The 14,245-nt window shown below is 39.3% G+C and overlaps 1 protein-coding gene across 1 annotated transcript in view; it reads right to left on the bottom strand.

Annotated features, from left to right (window-relative positions):
* SOAT1 (sterol O-acyltransferase 1) overlaps positions 1–14,245 on the bottom strand; it is an 84,199-nt gene that overhangs the window by 9,417 nt on the left and 60,537 nt on the right. Inside the window, exons 6-11 of the mRNA XM_044003948.1 lie at positions 13,042–13,149; positions 11,174–11,456; positions 10,258–10,336; positions 6,622–6,703; positions 4,685–4,730; positions 2,801–2,930 (exon numbers count right to left, since the gene is read on the bottom strand). Of these exons, the coding sequence (XP_043859883.1) occupies positions 2,801–2,930; positions 4,685–4,730; positions 6,622–6,703; positions 10,258–10,336; positions 11,174–11,456; positions 13,042–13,149 (728 nt within the window). The remainder of the gene's footprint in view (positions 1–2,800; positions 2,931–4,684; positions 4,731–6,621; positions 6,704–10,257; positions 10,337–11,173; positions 11,457–13,041; positions 13,150–14,245) is intronic.

The following is a 14,245-nucleotide window of genomic DNA, read 5'->3' as shown; positions in this document are numbered from 1 at the left end:
GTACTCCCATTCTCACACAGAAATGTCTGACTTGGCCACTTGCCTGTTTAGAAATCACAAGTTCCATTTGTCATTCTGATCAAGAAGACAAACCTAAAGAAACTTAGATGGCTGTACAGCATGCTCACCAAGGAGCTCAGATTGCAAACTGAAATGCAAAAAGATGGAGGGATGACCCAAACTTGGACGAAAGTAGGAGAAGGCACAGACCTATAATGTAGTTAGGAGAGCTAATAGGCTGAAGCAGTCAAAAATGTTGATGACAAAGAGGACTCTTAAAGCTACATATTCAAAGCAAGACAAAAAGAAAAATATGAAAGATGACAGAAAGAAGGCAGAACAAGTCTACTGTTGCTTTGTTTTGCTTTGCTTTTCACCATCTAGGAAAAGATTCTAATAATGTGAAAGATTTCAAGACAGGTAAAGGAGTTAAAAGAGAAACCCAACCCATTTTAAATGAAACCAAGCTTCTTACCCCAGCAGAATGATATCCAAGGTACTGAAAAAATTTCAAATACCTGGTTGCTGAAATTACAGCTAAGTGAAAAGTCAATTCCCTAAAGAGTGGATAGGATCTTTGGACATTTCATTTCCCTTTTTGAAAGGGTTGCTACATTTCTGCCCAACACAAAGTATACTTTGGAATCTAAGGCTGTCATCCTTATGAATAAAATTAGAGAAATGTGGGTTGGATATAAGCAATCTTAGATTGTAGATCAGCCACACCCAAAAAGTGGCCTGATGCCAACATTGAAAGTAAATCTCTAGGGGCAAGCTGCAGGGCCTTTTCTTGACCTCAAATAGTGCAACTTTTTAAATCAATTTGGATAAAATCATAGATGATTTTTAAAATTTAGAGGCAGAAAAAACTTAAGAGGAAGAGCTCATATAATGGATTATTAACAGAATTAATATTAAAAAAAGATCTTGAAACAGGAACAACCAGAGAAATTGACAATGGATAAGCAGTGATAAACAAAAGTTTTTTGGGTTTTTTGCAGGGCAAGTGACTTGGCCAGGGTCACGAAGCTAGTAAGTGTCAAGCATCTGAGGTCACATTTGAACTCAGGTCCTCCTGAATCCAGGGCCGGTGCTTTATCCACAGCGTCACCTAGCTGTCCCCTTAAACAAAAGTATTTTACTCAAGATCAAAAAAGAAATGGAATAAACACAAAATACTGACGAAGTGGACTATTTTTATTGATAATAACTACTATTCGTATAATCCTTTATGGTTTACGAAGCACTTCACAAAATGTCAATTAATTCTCGTAACAACCTTGTAAGCTAGGTAGTATTATCCCCATTTTACAGATGAGATGAGAAAAATCGAGCGAGACAGAGGTTATGGGACTTGGCCACAACCACAGAGCTAAGTAGTGTTTGAAGTTGTACTTGAACTCAGGGTTTCCTGACTCCAAGTCCAATGTTCTATCTACCGCACCACCCAGCTGATGATTGACAAGCTTAAAATAAGTCAATGTAGGGTTGGAGTATGGTGAAAGGGCACATGAGGTTCATTTAAAGAAAACGGAGAATGTGGAAGAAGGAAAATCTGGTAGCAGTTAAGGATCTGAAAGTTTAGCATGTGAGTTATAGACTTAAGTACAAGGAGGTAGAGTCTGGCCAAATATAAAGAACTTCCCAACAATTATAATTCTCCAAAAATGGGATGAGCTGTAAGAAAAGAGAGTGCTCCCCATCAAAAGAACTCTTCTAACCAGAGGCTGGGTGGCCAACTGTCAAAGATGTAGAAGAGGGGGTGTTGGATTGGGTGGGAAACTGGATGAGCTGTTTTCTAAGGTTCCTCCCAACTCTTGATAACATGCCCTAAAAAGACAAGCAGACACAGTAACTATGGATTTTATACCTCTATTTCTAATATAGGGGGCAGCTAGGTGGCGCAGTGGATAAAGCCCCAGCCCTGGATTCAGGAGAACCTGAATTCAAATCCAGCTTCAGACACTTGACACTTACTAGCTGTGTGACCCTGAGTAAGTCACTTAACCCTCATTGTTCCACCAAAATAAAACAAAACAAAACCAAGTGTACTCTAATATAGCATAAGCTTCATCATTCTAATGAAAAAAATATTCTCTTAGATTGTTAATTATTACTTGAAATAGTTAATACAAGGCCCAAATCCACTCTGCATATGATATTAAAACCAACATCCTAGATTCTGTTACCCTCACGTACTTATGAATTTTTTTCTGTTCAGTACTTTTAGTCATGTCCAACTCTTCCTGACCCCTTCTGGGGTTTTCTTGGCAGAGATACTACAGTGGTTTGCCATTTCTTCCCCCAGCTCATTTTAAAGATGAGGAAACTGAGGCAAACAGGGTTAAGTGACTTGCCCAAGGTCACACAGGTAATAAGTATCTGAGATCAGACTTGAACTCAAGAAGATGAGTCTTCCTGATTCCAGGCCTGGTACTCTACCATCTAGCTGCCCTATAAATTTTTGCATAAGTGTAACACACAATAGTCTTTTGAGAATAAAACTGTAAGTTTGTTCATTTTTAGAAAATTATTTGAAAGTCACCATTCAAGGCTATAGTTACGTTGCAGTGATACGACTGAGTGTTCCCTTAAATCTTTGTACATAAAACTTTAGGGAATAAATTTTCCTTGAGAATGTTCATTTTGCTCAACTCGAAAGTACACCACACCCAGATGACAGACAGAAGTGATTTCACAACACTGTGTCCCAAACATGAGTGTGAAAGGATTTTTCAGGTTCTCTTTTGCACTGCTTAGCCATACCAGCTAAAGGCCTTCTAAGTGTGGCTCATCTTACCTGGCAATATGGAATTGAAGATGCACAGGACCAAAACCCGAACACTGAAGGGCTCTTGTTTGATATTCCGAAATAAGGGAGCACAGAGTCTTTCAAAGATGTAATAGGCATAAAACATGCAACCAAAAACCTAGGACAAAACAATGTTCAAGTAAAACACAAACAAGCAGACCTCATTTAAATCAGAACCAAATGTAAAACAACATCCTTTAATATTTACAATATTATTTGATCCACTTTATCCCTTGGCCATTTTTTTTTTTAAGTGAGGCAATTGGGGTCAAGTGACTTGCCCCAGGGTCACACAGCTAGTAAGTGTTAAGGTCTGAGGCCGGATTTGAACTCAGATACTCCTGACTCCAAGGCCGGTGCTCTATCCACTGTGCCACCTAGCTGCCTTCCCTTGGCCATTTTTGACAATTCTTTTCCAACTCTTTCCTTAAAGAACTGATAGAGAACAATATTTACCTTAATTCAACTAATGTTATTAAACACCAATTGTAAGTGAGGTACTTATGTTAAGCACTTAGGAATACAAAGACGAAACAACTACATGGTAATTTACAAATTGTGTGTGTGTGTGTGTGTGTGTGTGTGTGTGTGTGTGAGAAATGTAACATACACAAGGAAGCTACAAGGTAAAATTATAAAGAAGAGAACAAAGGTATAACAAGAAAATCTAGAGATAGAGAAATCACTTTCAGCTACACTGGGGGAAAAAGAAACTAAGGAAAAATTATGGAAGTTAGCACCCACAGAAGACTCAGATGGCTCTTGACAACACAGAAAGGAAGGGAATGCTTCCCAGGACTCAACAGGAGCCTGTGTAAGGAGGCATAGTGTAAGAGAAGGCTGGACCACATCAGAGAGTTAGTCCTCCAATATGGCTGGAATGTAGAGTATAGGAAACAATAAAGGATAAGATAAAGCTGCAAAAAGGGCTTAGAGCCAGATAGTAACAAGTCTTAAATGCAAGCCTAATGAATATTGATTTTGTCCTGTTAGTAACAGGGAAGTATTGAAAGTTTTTTTTAGCATGTAAGCAACACAGTCAGACTCTGCACCGGTAAGATGAATCCATCAGCTACATAAATAGACTGGAGAATGGAAGAAAATGGACTCAGAAAAACAAGCCAGGAGGCACTACAATAGTATATGTAAGTAGTGATGATGAATGCTTGAAATATGTAAATGTTCCTGATTATCGATGGAAAAATCTCATGTGGATAAGTATTAAATATGGTATACTTCTGGAAAAATGTTCTTATTTTATAATAATAAGAGTCACAGTAACATTTATGTTACCTCAAAGTTTGTAAAGCACTTATATTTATATTATCTCATTGGAATCTCAAAACTACCCTGTGAAGAAGGTACTATCCCAATTTTATCAAGGAAACTGAGGCCAAAAGAGGTCATATGACTTGCTCAGCCAGGGACACACAGCTATTAAGTTTCTGAAGCAGTATTTAAGAACTCGGGTCTTCCTGGCTCCCAAGTCCAGCACTATTCCATGCCATCAATGAACAAAAGATAAAAGCCCAGTGTAGACAAAAAAATCATGTGACACAATGTTTAACAATGATTGAGAGTAATAATGACAGAATCTTTTTGAAGAAACCAAATTTGAATCAGATTTCCAAAAGTAGGTTATCTTAGAAAAAACAATTATTCATGATTTAGGTAACAAAATCATTGCTTTCATCAGGAATAGTTAGGTGACTTTTTTCTCTTCTGAGAATGTACTCTATTACCTTCCAGTTTCTATAAATTGGGTCAATGTTTCAGCATTTCCAGAAACAAGTATTATATATTTGATTTCATTATTCACTTCTACCCACCACCCATCCAACTCAATCTTAGCTGACTGCCTCTTTTGCTCACCTGTGCAAACTGAGTAGCCACGTAACTCCACCTGATAGTGGGATTCCTAAAAAGGGAGAAGACAATGCCACAGTTAGAACCTGTTTTTTGGACTTATATGGACAATCATTAAATATGAAGAGGTATCTTCACTGACCACAAATAATCATTTTAATTATCATTGAATTGGGGCGATATGATCTTCTATGAGGTCTGTTTAACCTTGGGAAATTATTTTGAAGAAAACATTGTATCATCAGTTCTAAAATAGTCTTCAGTAATGGCTTACGTTTACATTATGTATATATAATGTTTACAAAGCAGCTCAACAGACTAAGCCACTGAAATTTGTTGTTCAGTCACTTTTTAGCTGTGTCCTACTTTTCTTGACCCCTTCTGTGTTTTGTTTTGTTTTTTGCGAAGATACTGAGGCGGTTTGCCATTTCGTTCTCCAGTTCATTTTACAGATGAAGAAATTGAGACAAACAGGGTTCGGTGACTTGCCCAGGGTCACACAGCTAATAGTCATTTGAGGCCAGAGTTGAACTAGGGAAGATGAATCTTCCCAACTCCAGGCCCAGCACCATCTACTGCATCACCCAGCAGCCCACATAATAACATGTTGTCAATTTAATTTTAGCTCAGGCTCTCCCTGGTGAATTATGTCACAGTATGCATTTTAGCTAGCTCTTTAGGTCCATAAAGTGAAAGAAGTTGGGCCGAGCAGAAAAAGAAAAAAGGCAACAGGCTGAAATCGAATATCTTCTCATAGTTAAAACCTCAATGAACTGGGACTAAGCAATAGTTAATTAATTGGAACTTATTTTCTGTACAAGTTTACAGATTTTCATCTTTTAAAAAGAAACTTGGATCATAGATTTCAAATTAGAAGGGGCCACAAAGACCATCATTTTGTAGATGAGAAACCAAAACCCAGCAAGTTTAAGAAACTTGCCAAGGTAGTCAATGTAATGGCCAGGATTTGAACCTAGGTCCTCTGACTCTGCGGTCTTTCAGGAATAGGACACAAATAGGTTTACTAACCGATGGTCCAAATTCTGTGCCACAAAAACGTAAGGAGGTAAAACAGTTCAAGTGTGGTTAGTTTCACTGAAAAACAGCTGAGTGGAGACAGTCCCCAGCAGAGTTCAGAACATCAGGGTCAGTTAACCAGCAATTATTAAGTGCCTACTACGTGCCAGACAATGTACTAAGCACTGGAGATACAAGGCAAAAACCAATCTCTGCTCTCAAGGAGCTCATAGCCTAATGGGGGAAACAATATACAGACCACGATTTACAAACAAGCTCTAAGATAAACTGAGAGTCATCTCAGAGGGAAAGCGCCAAGAGTAAGGAGGGCTGGGAAGGGCTGCTGGGACTTGAGCTGAAGGAAGGCAGGGAAGCCTGGAGGTGGACATAAGGAAGGAGGAGAACCAGAGAAGATGCTCAAGGTTGTCAGGTGGAGTGACACGTGCAAGCAATAGCAGGGGAACTAGGGATGGTATGTATGTAATGTCTTTATAACAACGTCACATTATTGTATCACATACTCATCGAGTTTAAGGATTGACACCTTCTGTACCATGCAAAGACAAAAGTTCAGAGCACTGGGGCGATCAAGTATTCTAATTCAAAGAAAAATCCAATACATTCACGATCGATCGAAGTACTTACAATGATAGGGGGAAAAGTAAGAATATATTTCAGAAAGATTCTCAAAAGGGTTAAGACAAAAGAAGTTTTCTGATGAAGTCAAATAGAGCATATAATCCAGTTAACCAGGACTCCAGTTAATTAAAGGCTTTTATTCTGCCAATTGCTAGGACTCAGAGCCTTCCCAGAACCCCATCCTGCCTCCAGTGTTCTTAACTTGGTACAAAGAACTGCTGATGAATAATCAATATTTTGTTTCAAGGTATCATAAAATTCCCATTCACACTTCACGCCACTGTTACCTGGGATAGCTGTCTCTGTAGATCAGAGTAGGAGCAAACAAAAAGTACAAGTACTGGTTGACTTGGGGTATCGGAATGGTGCCTGAAAAGGTAAAAAAAAAATCTGTTTAATGTTGAAGCACAAAGATTCTGCCTGATGAAAAGGTTTAGAAAACAAAGCCCAGAATAGGGGAAAGGAGGCTGGTAAGATTCTTTCCTCTACTCAACCTTCCATTCCACTCTCATTCCCTCTTTGCTTACCTGAAATCCTGCCCATTCTTACCATTAAGATGAAAAGTCCTCCATGGACTCTCTCAGGGTATGAGCTGCTACTGCTCACTTGGGACTTATCACCAATGTGTGAACTAGTCCCAGGACCACTTTCTATCTCCCTCCCCAGCCCGCCTCACCATAATATCTGCCTTATAGTACCCTACAGAGAACATGTGTTGATTAGAGAATGGTCTTATACAAGACTAAACTTTCATTAAAAGCTGTTCAGAAAGTCATGAAAGATACATCATATCTGAAACATAATTAAAATGCAACAAGTGATCATTATAAATGCTGGTAATCTCTTAAGAGCATTTGTTAAAGAAATTACTTTGTGCCAAATGTTTAAACATGTAATTGGGGAAAAGAAAATATTATTAAAAAAAAAAAAAGAAAGAAAAAAAAGAATTACTTTGTGCTAAGAGTTGTGCTAAAATTCTAGGGATACAAAGAAAGGCAAAAATATACAATTAAGCATCTTTATTCACAAGAAGCTTACCTACTAATGAGGGGGGCCTACATGTTACTGTAGAGCTAAATATGACACATATACAAAACGGAAGGAGGGTAGCCTTGAAAGAGAAGGCTCTGGTGACTAAGGAGACTAAGTTGTCTTCCTGAAGAAGGTGGCATTTAAGTCAACTCTGAAGAGGGAGAACCTCCTGGAATGGGAGGCAGCCAGAGCAACGGGAAACGAGAATGCCACGAACAAGTAACAAAAAATAGAGCAGTATCACTGTAGCACTGAGTACAAGAGGGGGGAGAAAGGTATGAGAAGACTCAAAAAGTAGGGGGGGGGCGGGGCAGCAAGGTGGCGCAGTAGTTAGAACACCGGCCCTGGAGTCAGGAGGACCTGAGTTCAAATCTGGCCTCAGACACTTAACACTTGCTAGCTGTGTGACCCTGGGCAAGTCACTTAACCCCAATTGCCTCACTAAGAAAACAAAACAAAACAAAAAATTTATTTAAAAAAAAGGCTATTGCAATTGCCCAGGTAAGAGGCAACTCCAGCTATGTGAGTAGAGGGAAGGGGATATATGCAAAAGATGTTGCAATGATAGAAATGACCAGACTTGATAACTGAGTGGCTTATGTGGGGTGAGAGTGAAGAGGATAGTGGGGGGGGGGGGGGGGAGAGTTGGAAGCCTGGAAGAATGGTGGCATTCTCAACAGTAACAGTAGTTCAGAAGACATGACGGTTTCGGGGTGGGAAATAACAAGTTCTCGTATGGATAGGTTGAGTACAGGATGCCTATGGCATAGTCAGATTGAAATGTCTGGTAGAAAGTTAAAGAGGTTGTCACCCTGGAGCACAGAAAAGTGACTAAGGCTAGACAGATATAAAGATATGGAGAGTATGTGCATAAAGATAACTGGACCCATGGGAACTGATAAGATCAGCAAGAGAGACAGTATAGAAAGAAAAGAAGAACTTGAGGGGACTCCCACAATCCTGGGCATGAGAATAAGCAAGGGAGTAATGTCATTAAAAGTAACAGAGGGGGGCAGCTAGGTGGCGCAGTGGATAGAGCACCGGCCCTGGATTCAGGAGGACCTGAGTTAAAATTTGACCTCAGACACTTGACACTTACTAGCTTTGTGACCCTAGGCAAGTCATTTAACCCCAACTGCCACACACACGCACACGCACAGTAACAGAGGAGAGAACACCCAGGAGGGAAAGGATGTCAAATGCTACAAAGAGGTAGAAGGAGGTCAAGAAGGGTGATAACTGAGAAAAGCCTGCCAGACTGGCTCATTAAGAGATCACCGGTAACTACAGAAAAGGCAGTTTTAATTAAGTTAAATCCAAGTTAGAAGCCAGACCTCAATGGGCTTAGGAAAGAGGGGATGGAAAGCAAGTAAAAGCATCAAGTAGAGAGGGTTTTTAAAGGAAATTAGCTGGAAAAGAAAGGACAAATATAGGATCATATGTAGTGGGGATTGTAGGATCAAGGGAGGGGAGGGGATGGAAGAGCTGCGAAAGAAGCAAGACAAGTATTTATTACATGCTGGCCATGTGCCAAGCAAATAGGGAGAGACTGATGACTAGACAAATAGTAGAGTTAGTTGTGGAGAGAATTTGCTGGAAAAGACATGAAAGGATGTGGTCAAGAGCATATCTAAGGGGCAGCTAGGTGGCGCAGTGGATAGAGCACTGGCCCTGGAGTCAGGAGGACCCGAGTTCAAATCCGGCCTCAGACACTTAACACTTACTAGCTGTGTGACTCTGGGCAAGTCACTTAACGCCAATTGCCTCACTTTAAAAAAAAAAAAAAGAGCATATCTACAGAGGCTGGCCATGATCAGGTAAAGGGCTACCATGAAGGACAAAATGGCAAGGGGATGATATCAGGTGAACTTCAATGGACGGTTTAGATTTGTTCTGTGAAGTACGAGGCAATGTCTTCAGGTAAGAAGATGGGGAGAAATCTTGGGGTGGGGGGGTGGTGTTAGAAGAGCTGCTGTCATTAGCTCTTGAGTCAATTAGAGAAGGGCAGAAGAATTGCAGCAGGGAGGACCCAGCTGAAATCAGATAACAAATGTATAGTGCAATCAATAAACAGGTTTTATGCTGTTCTCCAGCTCCATTTAATAACACATGCATAGGAATGATGGAAGTAGGCAATGACAGTCTGGGATCTGGCATGGTGTTATTGGTGACTGGGCAAGGGACTTGAGAGCAAAGTAAAGTAGACCGTCGAGATGGCTCACCAAGAGACCAAGACTGGGAAGGGAGAAAAGTGTGGTCAGTACAGGGGTGATAGCCTGGGAGAGTTATGAGGGCAGAAGGGCTCAGAGGACAAAGAACAGGGTTGGGACAGAAAGGCAAAATTAAAGATCAAATGTGAAATGTTAAGAAACTATGGAATTTATGAATCTGGTAGGAGAATATTTGTGGCATTTGGCAAGATCAAGGGCATAGCCATCTCTATATGTGGCTAAACCTCTATATGAGGTTAAATGAAGGACTAGTAGGTATGGGGAACCCAGTAGACTGAGGAACTGAGAAATTAGAATAGAAATAGCATTCTACCCATTTTAGTTAAGAGAATCCAGATAAGGCACCCCAAATTAAGAAATCCAGGATCCCTGCAGAGGTACTTTCAAGTCAAAATGTAAGATTAAGAGTAAACCATTTCTAGGGGCAGCTAGGTGGCGCAGTGGATAAAGCACCGACCCTAGATTCAGGAGGACCTGAGTTCAAATCCGGCCTCAGACACTTAACACTTACTAGCTGTGTGACCCTGGGCAAGTCACTTAACCCCAACTGCCTCAAAAAATAATAATAATAAAGAGTAAACCATTTTTGAATTTATTACGTACACTAGCTGGGTACCAAGAAGTTCCATTTTCAAACCTGTGCGTGAGAGTATTACTTACACGATTTTTCCTTAACAGCATCCAGTACCCGAGGAACATTCTCCCGAATAAATGAATGAGCTTTCATAATGAAACGAACCTAGGAAGAAAAATATTCAACCATCTTCCATTGTTCTCATAACTTCCAACACTGTTATGACAATGTGACATAGTAACAACAATGGAAAACCTCTTATGCCTTTGGTTCATTCTCTGTCACAGGTTCATTCTAAAGACAACCCCCTTCCCCCCCAAAAAAAATACCACCTAAAAAAGTCATCTCTGCAGACGAGTAGTAGTAATCCAAGGCATTTTTCATTATTATTCCCACCCCAACTGCAATAGCCACGGCCAATAGCAAATTAAGAAATCAACTCAATTGCCAGAAGCTTATATTAGAAAGTTCCGTTAGCTAAGTCAACAAACGAGAACAAAATACATACTTGAGATGACTTCAGAAGCACAGATCTTCAGTATTGTTTTTATATATCTTACTCTTCAACTAACCTTCATTTTATAATGTATTGTGTAATTAAAAATTTTAATCAGACAAAAAACAAAGCTTAAACCTTATAAAATTATGAATATATAGCCAGATTAATGACTGAGATTAAATAAACTACAAAAGTACAGTTTTAAAAACAAATCTAAAGAAGTTGGGGGTTCTGATGCTTTAAAATTTGTTCTTAACTTAAACACACACACACACACACACACATCCACAAAGAGATAGCACTAAAACTGTGACTTCCAGACTTGGAACTCCTAGGAACTTGCACCTATCTTCTCAAAAGAAGAGTATGAACATGCAGGTTCAATGCCTGCAAAGTCTTGATGGAATACCTTTGTAATTTCCAAAACAAAAGAAAGCCCACTCATTTTCTATTTTGTTAGGAAATGCAAATCTAACCTGTTTAGAAAATTCCAGGATACTAACCTGTTCAAGTATAACAATGAATCGGGAAGCTGGTGGCAATGCATAGGCCAATACAACATAAGTTGATCCACATCCCAAGCCTACTATCTGGAAAAGCATAAAAAGTGTCCCATAGAAGAAAGAATGAACAACTGGACGGGAACTTGTGGTATAGCCTTTGGCCCAGTGTTCAAATAGTAAATAGGGAATGATCAGTGTGGACAGGAACATGGCCCACCAAGTGCAAATTACAACAGGAAATTTGCCAAAAGCATAAGTGAAGAGACTGAATTCTAGGACCAGCCTGGAAGGGAAGAAAAAAAAAAAGTAAAACTCAAGAGTAAGTTAAAGATACTAACCACAAATGTTTAGATCATTATCAAAAACCTATTGCTCTGGGGGCAGCTAGGTGGCGCAGTGAATAAAGCACCGGCCCTGGATTCAGGAGTTCCTGAGTTCAAATCCGGCCTCTGACACTTGACACTTACTAGCTGTGTGACCCTGGGCAAGTCACTTAACCCCCATTGCCCCGCAAAAAAAAAACAAAAAACAAACAAACACACAAAAACAAAAACAAAAAACCTATTGCTCTTGGGCAGCTAGGTGGCCCAGTGGATCAAGCACCGGGCCTGGATTTAGGAGGACCTGAGTTCAAATGCAGCCTCAGATACTTGACACTTACTAGCTGTGTGACCCTGGGCAAGTCACTTAACCCTCATTGCCCTGTAAAGGAAAAGGAAAAAAAAAAAAACCATTGTTCCACCTGAGAGGTCTGTTAATGATTTAAACACTCCATAAGAGGATTTTTTTTTGGGGGGGGGGGGGCGGCGGCGGCGGCTGGGCAATGAGGGTTAAGTGACTTGCCCAGGGTCACACAGCTAGTAAGTGTCAAGTGTCTGAGACCGGATTTGAAATCAGGTACTCCTGACTCCAGGGCCGGTGCTTTATCCGCTGCGCCACCTAGCTGCCCCCCATAAGAGGATTTAAAAATCCTACTACAATTAATTTCAATATACTTTTGCTAGACAGAGACCACATCTGACCATAGGCTGACATCTCTACAAAAAAAAAAAAAAAAAAAAAAAAAAAAATAATTATGTTCCTGAAACCTCAGGGGCAAAAGGCTATAGAAATACTCCCCACTTACTACCTTGTATTTATGACTAATTCTATAAACAGGAAAAATTAGATGTTTAGCTTGTATTGTTGCAAGGCTCTAATTAGAAACCTAAACTTTCAGTTTTTTTGTTTCTAAAACCATAGCAAAGTAACCTTATATTCTTAGAATAACAGACAAAAATGTGAAATACAAGCACAGTTGTGTTTTTTTTTAAAACACTTTTATGGGGAAGCTAGGTGGTGTAGTGGATAAAGCGCTGGCCCTGGAGTCAGGAGGAAATGGGTTCGGATCTGGCCTCAGACACTTGACACTTACTAGCTGTGTGACTGTGGGCCAGTCACTTGACCCCAATTGCCTCACCAAAACCAAAACAAACAAAAAACCCCCAAACAAAAAAAAACACCACTTTTACATCTAAAAAAATGAGATTTTTCACTTCAAAAGTTAGCACTTTTGGGGCAGCTAGGTGGCGCAGTGGATAGAGCACCAGCCCTGGAATCAGGAGTACCCGAGTTAAAATCCGGCCTCAGACACTTAACACTTACTAGCTGTGTGACCTTGGGCAAGTTACTTAACCCCAACTGCCTCACTTAAAAAAAAAAAAAAGAGTATAAAAAGTTAGCCCTTAAAAAAAATGTCCAGTTATTTATCCCTTCCACTCTGTAAGATTTATACTGTCAAACGCACTTATTACTCAAATTTAAATTACAGAAATAAAAAAAATTACACATTTCTCTTGCCAAATACAACTTTTTCCATATTATCTTACCTTCCTTCATCAATGTAGTCCACTACAAGTGTGCTGAGAATGAAGAGGATGAGGAGGGCAATAAACATATGATATATAGTTCGAATATGGTCTACCTCTAGTAGCTCACTGTAAATGAAGTTGAAAGAAAAATGTCATCAAAATACCAATTACTAACACTTTGCATGCATAAAGTGTTCTTTATAACAATACAATACATTTTGTTTATTCTAATATGTCTATGATTGAAAGCAGAAATCATTACCCTACTTTGAAGATTAGAAAACTAAGCTACATAGTTGAGTCAAATTTTCCAGATTAAGAGTCATTCCCCAACTGAGAAATGGTCAGTGGATTTAAAGAGATAGTTTCCAGTGGAAGAAATTCAAGCTATCAAGAGCCTGGAAAAAAATATTCCAAATCACTAATAATTAGAAAAATGCAAATTAAAACAACCCTGAGGTACTATCTCAAACACATCAGATTGGCTAAGATGACAAAAAAGGGCAATGACAAATGCTGGAAAGGCTATGAGAAAATAAGTACATTAATAAACAGTTGGTGGAGCAATGAACTGGTGTAGCCATCATGGAAAGCTATTTGGAAATTATACCCCAAAAGCAAGCTATTACCCTTTGTCCATATCCTTTGACTCAGCAAAACCACTACTAGGTATATGCTCCAAAATGATCAAAGAAAGCAAAAAAGAACCCATATAAACAAAAATATTCACAGCAAGTCCTTTTGAGGTGGCAAAGAATTGGAAAATGAAGGACACATCTATCAACTGGGGAATGGCTGAACAAGTTTTATGTATGAATGTGATGAAATAATATTCTGCTATAAAAAATGATGAAGGGGATGGTTTCAGAAAAATCTGGGAAAACTTCTTCGTACTGATGCAAAGTGAAGTGAGCAGAAGCAAGAATAATTTATAGAGTAACAGAAATATTATGAATATAATATTGAATATAGTAACTGTGAAAAACTTAGTAACTGATCAATACAATGACCATTCACAATTTCAAAGGATTCCCGAGGACATATGCTAGCTACCTCCAGAAAGAGAAGTGAAGGACTCAAAGTACAAACTGAAGCATATTTTCTGCTCTTTTTCTTTACTAATTTTTGGACATATGGCAAATGTGGGAATTTGTTTTTATATTACTATACAAATTTGGTGTGGGTTTTATTTTTCTTCTCTCCCAAAGAGGGGGAGAGGGGA

This window comes from Dromiciops gliroides, chromosome 4 (genome assembly GCF_019393635.1).
Source record: "Dromiciops gliroides isolate mDroGli1 chromosome 4, mDroGli1.pri, whole genome shotgun sequence".
Lineage (NCBI taxonomy): Eukaryota > Metazoa > Chordata > Mammalia > Microbiotheria > Microbiotheriidae > Dromiciops > Dromiciops gliroides.
This window is presented reverse-complemented; position numbering and strand designations above follow the sequence as displayed.